Raw genomic sequence first — 15508 nt, 5'->3', positions numbered from 1 at the left:
ATCAGATAGACATGGGAGTGGATATCAGGGTTTCCTCCAACTTGCAATGACCTTTGCTGTATTGCTGACCATGTCTGGACATCAGGGTGAGCTTTGCAGAGCTATTCTGAGAATTCAATCAGCTGGAATACACAGAAGCACACTGTTAAAGGAAGGATGGCAATAATTATTACCAGCCTTAGTGTTCTAACTGCCATTGCCTGGCTGAGTGACATAGGACAATGCACTGAATTTGTCTAGTGCCCACACTTTTTTCCATCTCTCAAAGGGACTTAGTCAGCCCTCTCTCACAGAGCTGTTGCAAAGATCCAGTGAGGTGGAGTATACGAAGTGACAAGAATGGCACCAGGTACATATAGGAAGTCAGGCCCTGTTGGTTTCCTTCCTCCAACTTCCACAGTCTTTTGTTAAAAGTCCATGTGGAAGCAATCAAGTTTAAAGAGAAAAACTCCTAAGGTACTTGATGGCAAAATGAGAAATAAACAGGTTTTCCTTTTATCCCCCAAATGGAAGCAGAATAGTAATTGTCTCCATCAAAGGGTCATGGGAAAAGATCTGCTATCTCCTTTTCCCAGAGCAGAGAGAGGCATTTAACATGTGGTCTTATTTTCAGGGAATTGCTCAGAGGACATCTCATGTATCCTGAAAAGGGCTCCATTCAAGAAATCATGGGCCTACCTCCAAGGTCAGTAACCAAAACCAGGAACCCCAACCATATGAGGGTCACTCCTGCGGCCTTTCTCAGGTTTCTGGGCCAGAGGTCACAAGCAGAGGCTCACGGCCAAATGTGACCTGCGTGTGTATTTTGTTTAACCTGTGTGATAATTTTTATAATTTGAATTTTAATGGCATAGGGGGAGAGGGGAGAGCATTACTCTCAAAAGCTGCAAGATTCCTGCTTCCTAAACCTCATCCACTCCTTTAAGTTTGCCTCCCTGGCCTGTGAGGGAATCGGTGCTCCACCCCCACCCTTCTTCATTCATCTACGGCCTGCAGGCCAAGGGTACTGTCCTTTCCCGCATACATGGGAAGCAGGCTCTTAATCTCTGCCTCTATCAAGTCATTCACAAGAGAGTCACAAAACTTCCTGGTGTCCAGATTGATAGCTTAATGACCATGTTGGCACAGGCCCCACTTGCATATTGCAGCATGCTTCAGGTAAGAGGTCCCTTAGAGACGAAATAATAAGAGGCATTTATGCTAGGATAGATGAGGTACAGAGGAGATGGCCAAGATTCTCTGCAATAGCCATCCTGCTCATTTTCAAAATTCAATTTTGCAGTTAGATTAGTTCTCATTCTTCAGTTGAATTGCAATGAGGTTTAAAGGGAAGCAATTAAAATGAACATCCCAGCTTCCCAATTCTGAAAGATACCTGGACCCATCAGGGCTGATTTTAACTTGTCAGTGAAAAGACTCAGAGACTTGGCTTCTGACACCAACATGTCTGCTTAGAGGGCCTGCTAATTCTCTGCTCCTCTATAAATCCCAGCTGGGAGGAATCCCTTAATGTGAACTTAAGAGGTCTGCACAATGATGTCTGGCTGCCCTTTTAAAGAGAGGAAGACATTTAAAACTTCAGAAAATGAATAGTTAAGGGATGCATCTGAATGTGAAAGAACAGACTGAGGTTCTCCTAGACTTCTTGACCCCTGAATTGGTTACTAACTGAACCAAACTGAATGCTTTTTCTCTGATACTTAGTGCAATGCTTACCCAATAGCAGTCCCCTGTTGATCAAATGTTCATTGATTGATTGAATATATGTCCATGATAGCCCAAAACTTATAAGGTATACAGTCCAGGAACTTATCTGAAAAGGGAAAAGTAAAACTTAATAATAGAATGATAAAATGATTAAGTGGAAAACAATTACCTCTGGAGGGGGTAAAGGTCTAGGACTGTGTGTTTTCTGACCCTTCAGCTTTATGCTTTAGAGAAAAAGCAGAGGGATGGTTTTGTACCTGTACCTTAAACATTTAGCAATGCCTAGGAGTAACATGGAAGGTATTCCAGACAGCTGAACCAGCAGGCAATATTACAGAAAACATGGGGCTTGAATGGGGAACCTTGAATAAAAGTTTCAAATTTTCCAATCTGCATCCGAAATTTGCCTAATGACTCTGAGGTCCTTTTGTCTTTCTCCTTTCAGTGTCAAAGCATATAAACAAAACCCAGTTGTCTTGGAACAAAGATGGCATCATCCATGGAGTCAGATATCAGGATGAGAACCTGGTGATCCAGTTCCCAGGTTGGTACTTCATCATCTGCCAACTGCAGTTTCTTGTGAAATGCCCAGAGCATGCCGTCGACCTGAAGCTGGAGCTCCTCATCAACAAAGACGTTAAAAAGCAGACCCTGGTGACAGTGTGTGAGTCTGGAGCACAAACCAAGAACATATACCAGAACCTCTCCCAGTTCTTGTTGGAACACCTCCAGGTCAACACCACCATATCAGTCAAGGTGGATAAATTCCAGTATGTGGATACAAACACCTTTCCCCTTGAGAACGTGCTGTCCCTCTTCTTATACAGTAGTTCAGACTGAACCACCCCTCCTGGCCTTTGGGAAGAAAGCAACTCCCTACCACACAGCACTTATCCTTCCAGACACTTGGGGAAAACAAGAGAACTTTAGGCCAAGACTGAAAACACAAAGGGAATTAAATAGTACACTTCCATCCCCTGGGAAGATCCAACCCAGGGTTAAAAAGAGACTTTTGAGTGAAGTATCGTCCAGATAGAAGGTGGGGACGCAATGTGGCATGGTGGACAGAGCCACGCATGGGAACCAGAAGGGATGGATTTAGGCCCAGCCCAATCACTAACTCACTGTGTGACCTGGAGCTAGTCCTTTCCCTTCCCTGGAACTTGGATTTCATGTCAGAAAAGCCAAGGGGCTGAGTTTTAACCTTTCCAAGTCTCCTCCATCTCAGAAGAGCAGGAAAAAAAAAAAAAAGGTCTCTCTCATCACAGACCTGAGAACTAAGATTCCAGGCGCTGTTCCCGAAGCCCCCAGCCAAAGGAAAGGCCCCCACATTGGCGTAAAACTGATGGTACTTAGGAGCCTTCTGGCTGTCATGTCACTCGGGATTTGGGGATGAGGTTCAGGGCGCCTTGCTTGACAAATGGAGTGGACAGTAGGATCTAAAGTGTGCAAAACTGACCATCCTGAATCTAATACCTTGTGGGTATTTGGAAAACCACCCGGCCAGGCTTGACTCTGCCGGAACTGAGACTGACAATAAGACAACAGGCAGCTTTTGTTTCCCGTCAGGAAAGTGCCGTGCGTTCGGCAAGTACTCAGTCAGCGCGCAGCCGCCACGGTGATCAGCCGTTTGGTAAGAGAAGAGCGGCTGCTGTCTCCCACATGAACTCTTTCCCCACTTCAAACAGCTCTCAGGAAACCATTCTGTGGAGGGTTTTTAAGGCCTCACTGTGTTGCTGACAGACGATGATGACTGAAAATGGTGAGGACTTGTGACTAACGGCCGCCTCCTCTCCTGATCTGGGTGATGAGGCCATTTCAACCTACGTTTACATGTGTCCATCCGCGAGGGAGCACCTTGTTTGCTCGAGAGAAGGACCACTGACTTGAAATGTAAGCTCGTGAAGTTATGCTTCAGAGGAAAAAGCAATGCCTTAACTGCTATGTAAAGGAAGGGAGTAAAATTTGCATTTTTCTCAATTAGGAGGAAAGAAGAGAAAGGAGTAGGAACTCGGGAAAGCTTGTCAGAGAAGGGCTAGAAATGATTTAAAAGAAGGGAAGTAAAAACAGCAGTGGTGGTGTGGATGAGAGGGACTTCGGAGAATAAAAACGGCTAAGGGAAAGATTAAAGTAATTTGCTGAGCCAGGTGTTACATTGACCGCTTCCTAGGTCTCCACTAAGAAATGTTCAGTGAAGTCTACATTTCTCTTCAACACTTTCTGGAGCAGATTCTTTGGGAGGAGTGGGCATTGGAAGAGATGTTGAATTCAGCAAATCAAGTGGTCTGTGATAAAAAACAAAACAAACAAACAAACAAAATAACATAGGTTTTGAGGACCCGAAGCCACAGAATAAGGGGGCACGTGGCATTTACACCCTAACTCTGTAGGACAAAAGAATCATGCTTAAACCAACTCATGCATTCTTGAAAAAGTATCTGCAACCTAAGCATGTGGAAAATTTTCTACTGTCTCATATATTAATTTGAGAAAGTTTCCATTTTCATTTTTAACCAACACTCCAGAGCAGAGGTACCTGATATTTACCTCCTGAGGGGTTCCTAATCTCAGTCTCTGTCAGGCAATGGCCTGAAAGCCAGCATCTGAAGACACAGAATTTAAAGGAATCCAGTAGCAAGACAAACAATTAGAATAATAATCATTAATAACCCAATGTAGGGATAATACAGAATCCCTGGTGGCTCAGATGGTACAGAATCTGCCTGTAATACAGGAGACCTGGATTCAATCCTTGGGTTGGGAAGACCCCCGGAGAAGGGAATGGCAACCCATAGGGAGTGGATGGCCTAGAAAGTTTAAAATGGAATTCTGTCACTCCCTGAGTGTTACCAACCCCCTGGTAATGCTGTGAGCAAATGACACCATCTACACAAGTAAAATACGTCATTTTTCAAACTGGGAGTCCAGGCTGCCTGAACGTATGCCTCTTTGGTAAAAACTCATCTGGTGCTCACTCATTCTACCCTCTCCCATCCCAAACACATAATTACACACACACACACACACACACACAAACTATACTTGTAGAACTTGCAGAGGAGGGTGATGGACAAGTTGATGAATAATAACAAGTGAGTATAAATGTATTTCTGCCCTTGGGAAAATCCACAGGACTGTCTTTCTCCACATTTGGGGACTTCTTCCTCACCCCATTTCTCCATCACACATGGATGCCTCTGTAACTTCCTCATCCAATTCCTTCTCAGAATCCCCGCATCACACAATTCTTGGCTGGGAGAAGGGCCCTGTACATCTGGGGGCAGTGGGGGGGCTGATAGGATCAGGCACTAAAGAAAGGGGTGCTGGAGAAACTGGGCAGGACTCACCGAACGGGGGAGGCTTCCGGAATCCCTGAACACTGCTGACTGTCCTGGTACTGGGGACAAAGCTGTTGAGAGCATAGAGGAGCACTGCCCTGCGGCAGGCCTCAGTCCTCAGGGATTCCTCTGTTTCTCCCTGACTCTCTCAAAACAATCCAGGATCATCATTCTAATGTGAGACAGGTGGTCTGTAGATTTTTGTACATGGTCAAATCACGGAAAAAGTTTAGGGTCCCATGATGTAAATGTTTCATCTCTCGGAAAATGAAGAAATACATGATATGAACAATATTTTGCAGTAAAAAAATTAAAAGTTCTTTGTTTTATTTGAGGTTACATAGATAGGTGAGTGTATATATGTGTGTGTAAGTAGGTATGTGTGTATGCATGTACATATATGTATACTCTATGTATGCATATGTGTATGTGTGTGTGTATACAGTTTCCCCTAATAATTGTTTTACAGGTCATCTGCTTAACCTGGGGTCAGGGGAAGAAGCCTGATTATTGCTCTGGGCACTGCAAAATTTATATATTCTTGTATTTATTTTTAATTATGAAAAGAACAGAAAGTAGTATTTCTCCCATGACTCACCAGTATTTAATAACTATTAATATTTTACTATATTTGCTTCTGCTTCTTTTAAACAATAAAAAATACAGGTAGAGCTGAAGCCTCCCTGCTCTGTTCACTTCCCTGTGCCCTCCCCAGAGCTAATACAGCCTGGGAGTTTGCATGTTCCCTTCACTTGGTGGCTCAGATGGTAAAGAATCCACCTGCTATTCTGCAGGAGACCCGGGTTCGATTCCTGGGTCAGGAAGATTCCCTGGAGAAGGGAATGGCTACCCACTCCAGTATTCTTGCCTGGAGAATTCCAGGGACAGAGGCGCTTAGGTGGGGCTATAGTCCACAGGGTCATAAAGAGTTGGACATGACTGAACTGAGTGACTAACACTTTCACTTATATGGTTTTATATTTGTTTTCCCATAGGAATATATAGTACAAGTCTGTGTGTTTTTAAATTTTTCAATAAATGATATCCTACTTTATATGGCATGTTGTGACTTGAAATTTTCATATAACATTAAGGTTCTGAGATTTATCTAAGCTGACACACACAGATCTATTAATAGCTCATTCATTTAACTGCTATTATACTATTTCATTGTTTGAATACATCAGAGTATGCTCATTCTCCTACGGATAAGGATGTGGCTTGCCTTCTGATCTTGCTGCAATAAGGATCTTCCTGCATACTTCCCATCCCTTGTTGCCATTTTTCAATACAGCAAAGGGATTCTCTTTAAAACTTAGAAAGAGCACCCTAAAGCTACTACGTTCACCTTGACCAGTGAGGGTTTACAGTCCTCTGTGGTTGCAACTCACAAGCTGGAGCCTTGGAATCTAAAGAGCCATTTCTGTATTTCCTAAGAACCTCTCTGCTCTGTGCTACCATCCCACACAAAGTCCGGAGTGCCAGTGTGGTGCCAGGCCCCAGGCCAGGTGCCAGCCTGTGTGCCACGGCTCTGCCAGGCTACTGCAAAATCAGCTCTAGTTAGCGTGTGCTTGGAACGTCTTGCCAAATCACTCCAGGGCTCCCCTGGACCTGGTTCTCTTTCTGGAGAATGAATGAAAAATCTAGTCTGCAAGAGGGGTAAACGCAACACCAGAAGGAAATTTCTCCCGAGACTAAACATCCATGTTCCTTGGCTCAGGTCCCTTTTCTCTTCAAACTCCACACTGTCTCTCTGGGTGACTGAACCAACCCCCTTGCCTTCAAATGACACTTTCTTGCCAATGACTGCATCATCTCTACATTCAGTTTGGTTCTTTTCCTAAAATCCAGTCCAGTACAGTAGCTATTGTGCTCTAGTTCTGAGACCCTGCAGTGGGAGACTGAACTCAGTGACTAGTGCAGTGGCTCTCAAGCTCTGTTTCACTCTTTTGCCTTGACCCAGGGGGGAAAAAACACCTTACTTTGCAAACAACTGCATGTGTGTGTGTACATACAAACAACACACACACCTCAAAGACAAACATTTCATTAAGTAATACTTACCCTTATTTGTGACTACGGAAATAATTTTGTTGTGACCACTTGAATTGATTTTATAATGTTCTCATGAGTCACATCCCACAACTGTTCAAGCTTTCCCTGCCTCACAGGTGGGAAAGTTAAAAACAGACTTTCCTTATTCCCTTGCAGCTCAGGCTTTAGAATGGTTTGGTCTTAGATTTTGGGATGTTCATCCACTCACTCAGCATGCACAGCTGTGCAGGGCTGTGGTTATCTTGTAGCTGCAGGGGTCTGCCGGGGTTCCAATGTCCAGCTTAGCAGGTGTGGCGAGCCTGGCTGTAAGGACAGGAGAATGCATTCCGCTGACATGGTCTGTTGTAGATTCACGTTGGTTCTAGAGCTGGCAGTAGCAGTGGCTTCCTTATTGGGGGTGGTTTCCTGTTTGAAATGGTGATGTTGTGGCTGTAGAGGGGGCAACTTCCTGACTGCAAGACTGTTGAAGAGACAGCAGGGACCACAGAGGCTCAGTTCCTAGGAGCAGCCTTAGAGGTTGCTCCTGAGAGCTCAACCTGGATTCTGTTTCCTCAGCCCTCTTGATGATCCATAAGCCATTTAATGCATAAACGCTAAGTTGTGTCAATTGTGTCCAACTCTTTGCAACCAAATGGACTGTAGCCCACCAGGCTCCTCTGTCCATGGGATTCTCCAGGCAAGAATACTGGAGTGGATTGCCATGCCCTCCTCCAGGGGATCTTCCCAATCCAGGGATCGAACCCATATCTCTTAAGTCTCCTGCATTGACATGCAGGTTCTTTACCCCTAGCACCACCTGGGAAGCCCAAGCCATTTAATACACTGGGATAAATGCCTTCCTGCTAAACAAGCTGGAGTGAAATCTGTTCCCTGCAACTGATGCCTGATGGATACAAACTCAACCTGTGTACAACCGACCTCATGATACACATCGCACACTTGTCACCATCCCCATGTCCAAATTCCAAGGACTACCCGAGACTCCCATGACCCTTGTTTCCTACCTCCCATCCAATCAATATCTGTCCAATATCTGTGGGTCCTCTGGTCTCAGCTACCATCACCTCCTAACTCACCTCCCTGTCTCACTCCTTACAAATTATACCTCCAGACAGAAGAACAGCTTTCCATTGTTCTTGGGACTGACAGCAAAAATTATCATTTATCAAGCTCTTATATGTTATATACTTGTCATGTACTCACTCATTCAATCCTCAAATCAGCCCTAGGAGGGAGGCATTATTACCCCCACACTGCAGGCAACAATTACATTGAGACTCTGAGACACAGAGGTGTGGTCAACATCACACAGGCCAGGGGTGGCAGAGTTGGGATTCAAGCCCTGGTTTGTGAACATTCACCTTTCAACATCCATGCACCAGCTGCTATAAGCCCAGCCTTCCTAAAATCCAAGCTTTCCAAACCAGCTCTGTCTCTCTCTGCTGCTGCTGCTAAGTCGCTCAGTCGTGTCCGACTCTGTGTGACCCCATAGACGGCAGCCCACCAGGCTCCCCCGACACTGGGATTCTCCAGGCAAGAACACTGGAGTGGGTTGCCATTTCCTTCTCCAATGCATGAAAGTGAAAAGTGAAAGTGAAGTCGCTCAGTCGTGTCTAGCAACCCCATGGACTGCAGCGCACCAGGCTCCTCCGTCCATGGGAGTTTCCAGGCAAGAGTACTGGAGTGGGGTGCCATTGCCTTCTCCCTGTCTCTCTCTAGAGCCTGCCTTTCTCTTCAGCACCACACCTTTATACCAACCTCCCACCTCCTACGTCCTCTGCTCAAATGACACTGAACTTCTCCCAGTTCCTCAAACCTGTGTTCAGCCTTCCCACCAAGTATTTGCATATGTTTTTTCCTTCTTCCTGGAATGCTCATTTCACTCTCTTTTACTTGATTAACTCCTATCATTGTTCTGAGCTCCTTAACGAAGTCCTTCTGGATCTTCTGGCCTCATCTAGTCCCCTGCTGTACACTCTCACTCTCGCCCCATCCTTAGCTGCATGACACTTTACTGTTCACCCTGGTTCTCCCTATAGCTCCTCTCCAACATCCAAAGTCCTCAACAGCAGGGACCCCGTCAGTCTTACTCAGTGTTCAGTCCTCATAGTCTAGCACAGTTCCCGATATATCTGATAGCTGTTCCATAGCTATATTTCTTAAATAAGTAACCAAAGAAAATCTCCTCAAACATGGGCCCTATTCTGGAGAAAAAATACCAAATAAGCCACCAAAAAAAAAAAACTTAAAAAGACTGAAAGCCATCTTCTCTTACGAATGTTTCACAGCACTCAAGAGGGTCAAGAATGCTGATTAAAGAGAGGGCAAATTTTCAAAAGACAAAATCCACCCCTGCCATTAGATAATTTGGAAAAAGACAAACCCTGACTGGTTTCATTAAACCTTTTCTGTAAGTCAGATGTAATATTTGCTATATAATCCATCTCTTCAGTTCAGTTCATTCCAGTTGCTCAGTCGTGTCCGACTCTTTGCAATCCCATGGACTGCAGCATGCCAGGCTTCCCTATCCATCACCAACTCCCAGAGCTTGCTCAAATTCATGTCCATGGAGTCGATGATTCCATCCAGCCATCTCATCCTCTGTCATCCCCTTCTTCTCCCACCTTCAATCTTTCCCAGCATCAGGGTCTTTTACAATGAGTTGGTTCTTTCCATCAGGTGGTCAAAGTATTGGAGTTTCAGCTTCAGCTGAAACTTTTAGCATCAGTCCTTCCAGTGAATATTCATGACTGATTTCCTTTAGGATGGACTGGTTGGATCTCCTTGCAGTCCAAGGGACTCTCAAAAGTCTTCTCCAGCACCACAGTTCAAAACCATCAGTTCTTCGGTGCTCAGCTTTCTTTATAGTCCAACTTTCACATCCATACATGACTACTGGAAAAACCATAGCTTTGACTAGAGGGACGTTTGTCAGCCAAGTAATATCTCTGCTTCTTAATATGCTCTCTAGGTTGGTCATAGTTTTTCTTCCAAGGAGCAACTGTCTTTTAATTTCACAGCTGCAATCACCACCTGCCAATGATTTTGGGGCCCCTCAAAATAAAGTCTCTCACTGTTTCCATTATTTCCCCAACTAGTTGCCATGAAGTGATGGGACCAGATGCCATGATCTTAGTTTTCTGAATGTTAAGTTTTAAGACAACTTTTTCACTCTCCTCTTTCACTTTCATCAAGAGGCTCTTTAGTTCTTCATTGCTTTCTGCCATAAGGGTGGTGTCATCTGCTTATCTGAGGTTATTGATATTTCTCCCAGAAATCTTGATTCCAGCTTGTGCTTCATCCAGCCTGGCATTTCACATGAGGTACTCTGCGTATAAGTTAAATAAGCAGGGTGACAATATACAGCCTTGACGTACTCCTTTCCCAATTTGGAACCAGTCTGTTGTTCCATGTCCAGTTCTCACTGTTGCTTCTTGACCTGCATACAGATGTCTCAGAAGGCAGGCAAGGTGGCCTGGTATTCCCATCTCTTGAAGAAGTTTCCACAGTTTATTGTGATCCACACAGTCAAAGGCTTTGGCATAGTCAATAAAGCAGAAGTAGATATTTTTCTGGAACTCTCTCGCTTTTTCAATGATCCAGTGGATGTTGGCAATTTGATCTCTGGTTCCTCTGCCTTTTCTAAATCCAGCTTGAACATCTGGAAGTTCACAGGTCACGTACTGTTGAAGCCTGGCTTGGAGAATTTTAAGCATTACTTTGCTAGCATGTGAGATGAACGCAATTGTGTGGTAGTTTGAAAATTTGGAGCACTGCCTTTCTTTGGGACTGGAATGAAAACTGACCTTTTCCAGTCCTGTGGCCACTGCTGAGTTTTTCAAATTTGCTGGCATATTGAGTGAAGGACTTTCACAGCATCATCTTTTAGGACTTGAAATAGCTCAGCTGGAATTCCATCACCTCCACTAGCCTTGTTTGTAGTTATGCTTCATAAGGCCCACTTGACTTAGCATTCCAGGATGTCTGGCTCTAGGTGAGTGATCACACCATCATGGTTATCTGGGTCATGAAGATCTTTTTTGTATAGTTCTGTGTATTCTTGCCACCTCTTCTTAATATCTTCTGCTTCTGTTAGGTCCATACCATTTCTGTCCTTTATTGTACCCATCTTTGCATAAAATGCTCCCTTGTTATCTCTAATTTTCTTGAAGAGATCTCTAGTCTTTTCCATTCTATTGCTTTCCTCTATTTCTTTGCATTGATCACTGAGGAAGGCTTTCTTATCTCTTCTTGCTATTCTCTTACTATCTCTATAAGACTATTTGCTATTGGAATCCTGTCATAGCTGGAGACACTCTCCCTAGAGAGTTTATATCAAATTTCAGTGCACCTTAGAGCCAACTGAAAGACTTCTTAAACTCCTCATGCCCAAGCCACATCTCATATCTGTTAAATTAGAATCTCTAGGGTTAGGCCCCAGACCCCAGGATTGAGCTCCCACAATGTAAACTAAGTTTAAAAGTCAGTGGTTTAAATCCATGGTATCCATATTGTGCCCTGGACTAGCAACCTCAGCATCACAAGATAGTTACTAAAATGCAGATTTTCACACTCAACCAGACCTATTAAAACAGAATGTGCATTTTAATAAGATCCGAAAGAGATTCACAGGCACCTAATGGTTTGAGCAACACTGGTTTCCGTGACTTTCCCCGATAAGTGGAGAATACTCTGAACCCATTATGCTTCCCAGTTTCCCCCAAATTGATTTTGGGAAATGAACTCTCCCTTCCCTTCTGCTGTATATACAAATGTGAGGGTCTGGACACTGCCAAGGGCATTGTTAAGTCACTATGACAGTATTCATTTGAAATGACTATCACTGAGTTTTTCAAATTTGCTTTTCTGGCCCAGCTCTCTCCCCTGAGAACCTTAGGCAAGAGCTGGGACAAAGTTCTGGCCAATATGTCGAAAGCTTTGGCCATGGTAGAGAGACGGGGATGTACCGTACTTTCCCTGTGGCCAAGAAACACAGAAAACAAGTCTGAGGTCAGCAGGTGAGAAGGGCAGCTTAGAAACCTGAGTTTGAATCCTGGCTCAGGCCATCATTGACATGAGGAGCTCCATGAGTTACAAGCACTCTTTAAACTGAAATTTCCTCAGCTGAAAAATAAGAAGCATAATCCTTCCCAAAGCTGTGGGAGAACAAACACACCACAAGCTTGAAAAGCACACAAACGTGAAGTAATTGTATTGTATTTCACAGTCACAGGGGAGTCTGACGGTGGGGAGAGGAAATGCTTAAGGGGGAATGAAGGTGAATGAAGGTTCCTCAAACTCACCGAAGCCATCTCTCATCTGTGGCCAGAAAAACTAGCCATTGACCAGCAAAGGTGTCCGTGAGACAGACACCCAGGGGGTGCTTTTATACTTTGGGGCAGGGGTTCCCAACCTCCAGGCTACATACTGGTACCTTCTGTCAGATCAGCGGCGGCATTAGATTAAAAATGAAGTCCACAATACACATTTTGCACTTGACTCATTCCCAAACCTTCCTCCCACCCCCAGTCCATGGAAAAACTCTCTCATGAATCAGTCCCTGGTGCCACAAAGGTTGTGGACCGCTGCTTCAGGAAAACTGGCCTGCATAAGCCAAAGGAATACTTGGAGACAGAGTACTGGGGGTCCTTTCCCGGGTCTCCCTCATGGCAGCACTGGACGACTGGTGTTGGGCGTGTCTTTTTCCCCACTGAGTGTAGAATGTCTGGAAGGCCAGACTCCTTCTCTGAACCCCCAGTACCTAGATCTGTGTCTGGCACAAAGCCAGCACTCAGAAAAGTAGATTTCACCTGCAGCAAGACAGGGAGTCAGCGGATGAGGCTATCAGTGCAGCTGGTTTGAAGCAGGAAAATGCTGAATCGAAGCTTTATGCCTCTTGCCACTGGGAGGCTCCAAGGGAAAACCAGCTCAAGTATTTCAACATTCCGTTCCCTCCACCAGGGGCACAGGCACAGGAGACAGAACTGCCGTGACCTGACTCTGCCTTCTGCTCTCACAGTTAGTTTCCTTGTACCAGCTGGCCTGATGCACACAGCACTGGGTACAGAAGATGACAAGGGAAGAAAGGGCACCCGTCATGCGGCTGACCCAGCAAGATGAGGAAAATCAAGAAAACGCTGAAGGAGGCTTAATTTCTACGGCCGAAGTTACATTCTTACCCTCGAATACACAGTCTCAATTGGACCTGATTTGTCCATTCTCCTTGTTCACACCTAGCTTAATGAATCTATGTAATTGACAGGAGAAGGCAATGGCAACCCACTCCAGTACTTTTGCCTGGAAAATCCCATGGACGGAGAAGCCTGGTAGGCTGCAGTCCATGGGGTCACAGTCGGACACGACTGAGCGACTTCACTTTCACTTTTCACTTTCATGCATTGGAGAAGGAAATGGCAACCCACTCCAGTGTTCTTGCCTGGAGAATCCCAGGGACAGGGGAGCCTGGTGGGCTGCCATCTCTGGGGTCGCACAGAGTCAGACACGACTGAAGTGACTTAGCAGTAGCAGCAGCATGTAATTGACAACACTTTCTGAATGCTTCTTTATGTCCAGGTTCTGGACATCATATTGAAGCCTTCAAAGACTGTAGGCTCTTACATTCTCACACCATCTTATGAGAGACTGCCAGTCCCATGTTACAGATGAGGAGACTGAGACTCGAAGAAATGCATCAGCAAGTCCAGGTTTAAGCAGGTCAGGATATACATGCCCAAAGTCTGACTCAAGAACCACATCCCAAAGGACACTACACTGCTCTACTGTGAAGCCACTTGACTTCACACATGGGATTTCCTTGTCTACAAGGTCCGTGCCCTTCCTTTTCATCTTGGTTTGCTGATATCATTCATACAATCTCAACCCAAGCATTATTTCTCAAGAACCATTCCCAGGCTAAGTTAGGCATTCCAACCTGGGCCTTGGTAATCTCATCTTCATCAAAAACCCTTATCATATTGTGCTATAACTATAATTATGTGTTGGCTTCACTTGTCAAGCCTGTAGGCTTCTTAATAAGATAAGGCTTAAACAGAGTACATGCCCCCTGCCCGAGTCTACAAAATAAAGTGATTTTTGCTTCCAAATTAATTTGGCATGGTCCTCCACCATTCACACCCTACTTTGGATTCTTGAAGCTTGTCACTCTACGTCACTGAAACTTTATGGTTCATTCTGGCTGTTCTAGAAACTTTGGCTGCCTCTCCTCTTGGTCACTGTCATTGCTAAGTGGAGAACCATGAACCTAAAGACACCAGTCACTCTAGGCCTCACTCTGCAGTCAGGCAACGTCTCACTCCCCACTACCAGAATTATCCAGGCCTTTTCATGACTGAGAGTCCTAACCTAACTTTTTCTGGACCCAGAGAGAGACAGAGAAAAGTGTGACCACCCCCAACCCAAAGTGCCAATTCATTTCCTGCCCAAAATTAACCACTTCCCAAAAATGAATGACTCTCTGGACATCCATTCCCTTCAGGGGAAAACCCCACCCCCACCTACCAGGCTGCCATCTTACCCTGTGACCCCAACCTGACAATCACCTAACAGCTCAATATCAGTACCCCCCAAAGTTTATGTGACTCATCCTTATCTACTAGCACCTTGCTGTTCTAGGATAGATTTCCTTTTTTTTTTTTTCGTTTTGGGGATAGTTTTTATTAGACATGGGAGTCAATCAGAAAAAACCGAAGCTAGAACAACTTGAGCATCAAAAGGCTATTAAACCTTTGGAGAAAGGGCACTAGCGAAGGTAATATTTATGTACATATTATGCATATATTTCAACCTGGAGGGGATGAATACATGGGTGTATTCACTTTAAAATTTTGCTGAGCTGTACACTGATGATTTATGCACATTACTAAATTTGAGGAGAGTTCTTGATGCACAATGGTCATATGATAGACATTTGATGAATAAATGAAAGGTTTGTTGAATACCATCTTAGATGTCTACACAGTACTTTCGAATTTACAAAACCACTCTTTCAAGTCACAGTTGAGGGAACTAACTTATGCACTCAGCTGGTAAGGGGCAGAGTAGGGGGCCCCTAGTATTCTAATTTCTTGCCCAGATTATACTATATTCTGGGGTCAGCAAACAATAGCTTTGGGGCAGTTGCGTGTTTTGTAGATAAAGTTTTACTGGAAAACAGCTGTGCCCACTCTTTTACATACAGTCTATTACTACTACTGCTTTTGTACTACAATGATTACAAAATGAGTAGTTATGACAGGGACACAGTAAATGGACAAAGTAGGTGATTAAACAGTTAATCCCACTAGGGGATTTTTAAAATATGGGAGACCTCTGTAAATTAATGATTACTCAAGAAAGTGGCTTTGTTTAATCACAAAACCAAAGAGGCTTGCTTAGCCACAAAACTACGC

General features: G+C 44.5%; 1 protein-coding gene across 1 annotated transcript in view; it reads left to right on the top strand.

The window, feature by feature from the left end:
- TNFSF8 (TNF superfamily member 8) overlaps positions 1-6099 on the top strand; it is a 31378-nt gene extending 25279 nt beyond the window's left edge. The window contains exons 3-4 of the mRNA XM_086413891.1: positions 614-685; positions 2153-6099. Coding sequence (XP_086270017.1) covers positions 614-685; positions 2153-2547 — 467 coding nt within the window. The 3' untranslated portion in view covers positions 2548-6099. The remainder of the gene's footprint in view (positions 1-613; positions 686-2152) is intronic.
- Positions 6100-15508: the final 9409 nt, after the last annotated feature.

This window comes from Bos grunniens, chromosome 8, assembly GCF_055505025.1.
Source record: "Bos grunniens cultivar Pamir isolate PY7600 chromosome 8, Bosgru_T2T1.0, whole genome shotgun sequence".
In the NCBI taxonomy this organism is placed as follows: domain Eukaryota; kingdom Metazoa; phylum Chordata; class Mammalia; order Artiodactyla; family Bovidae; genus Bos; species Bos grunniens.
Note: the sequence above shows the minus strand (reverse complement) of the source record. Positions and strands in the feature narration are given on the sequence as shown.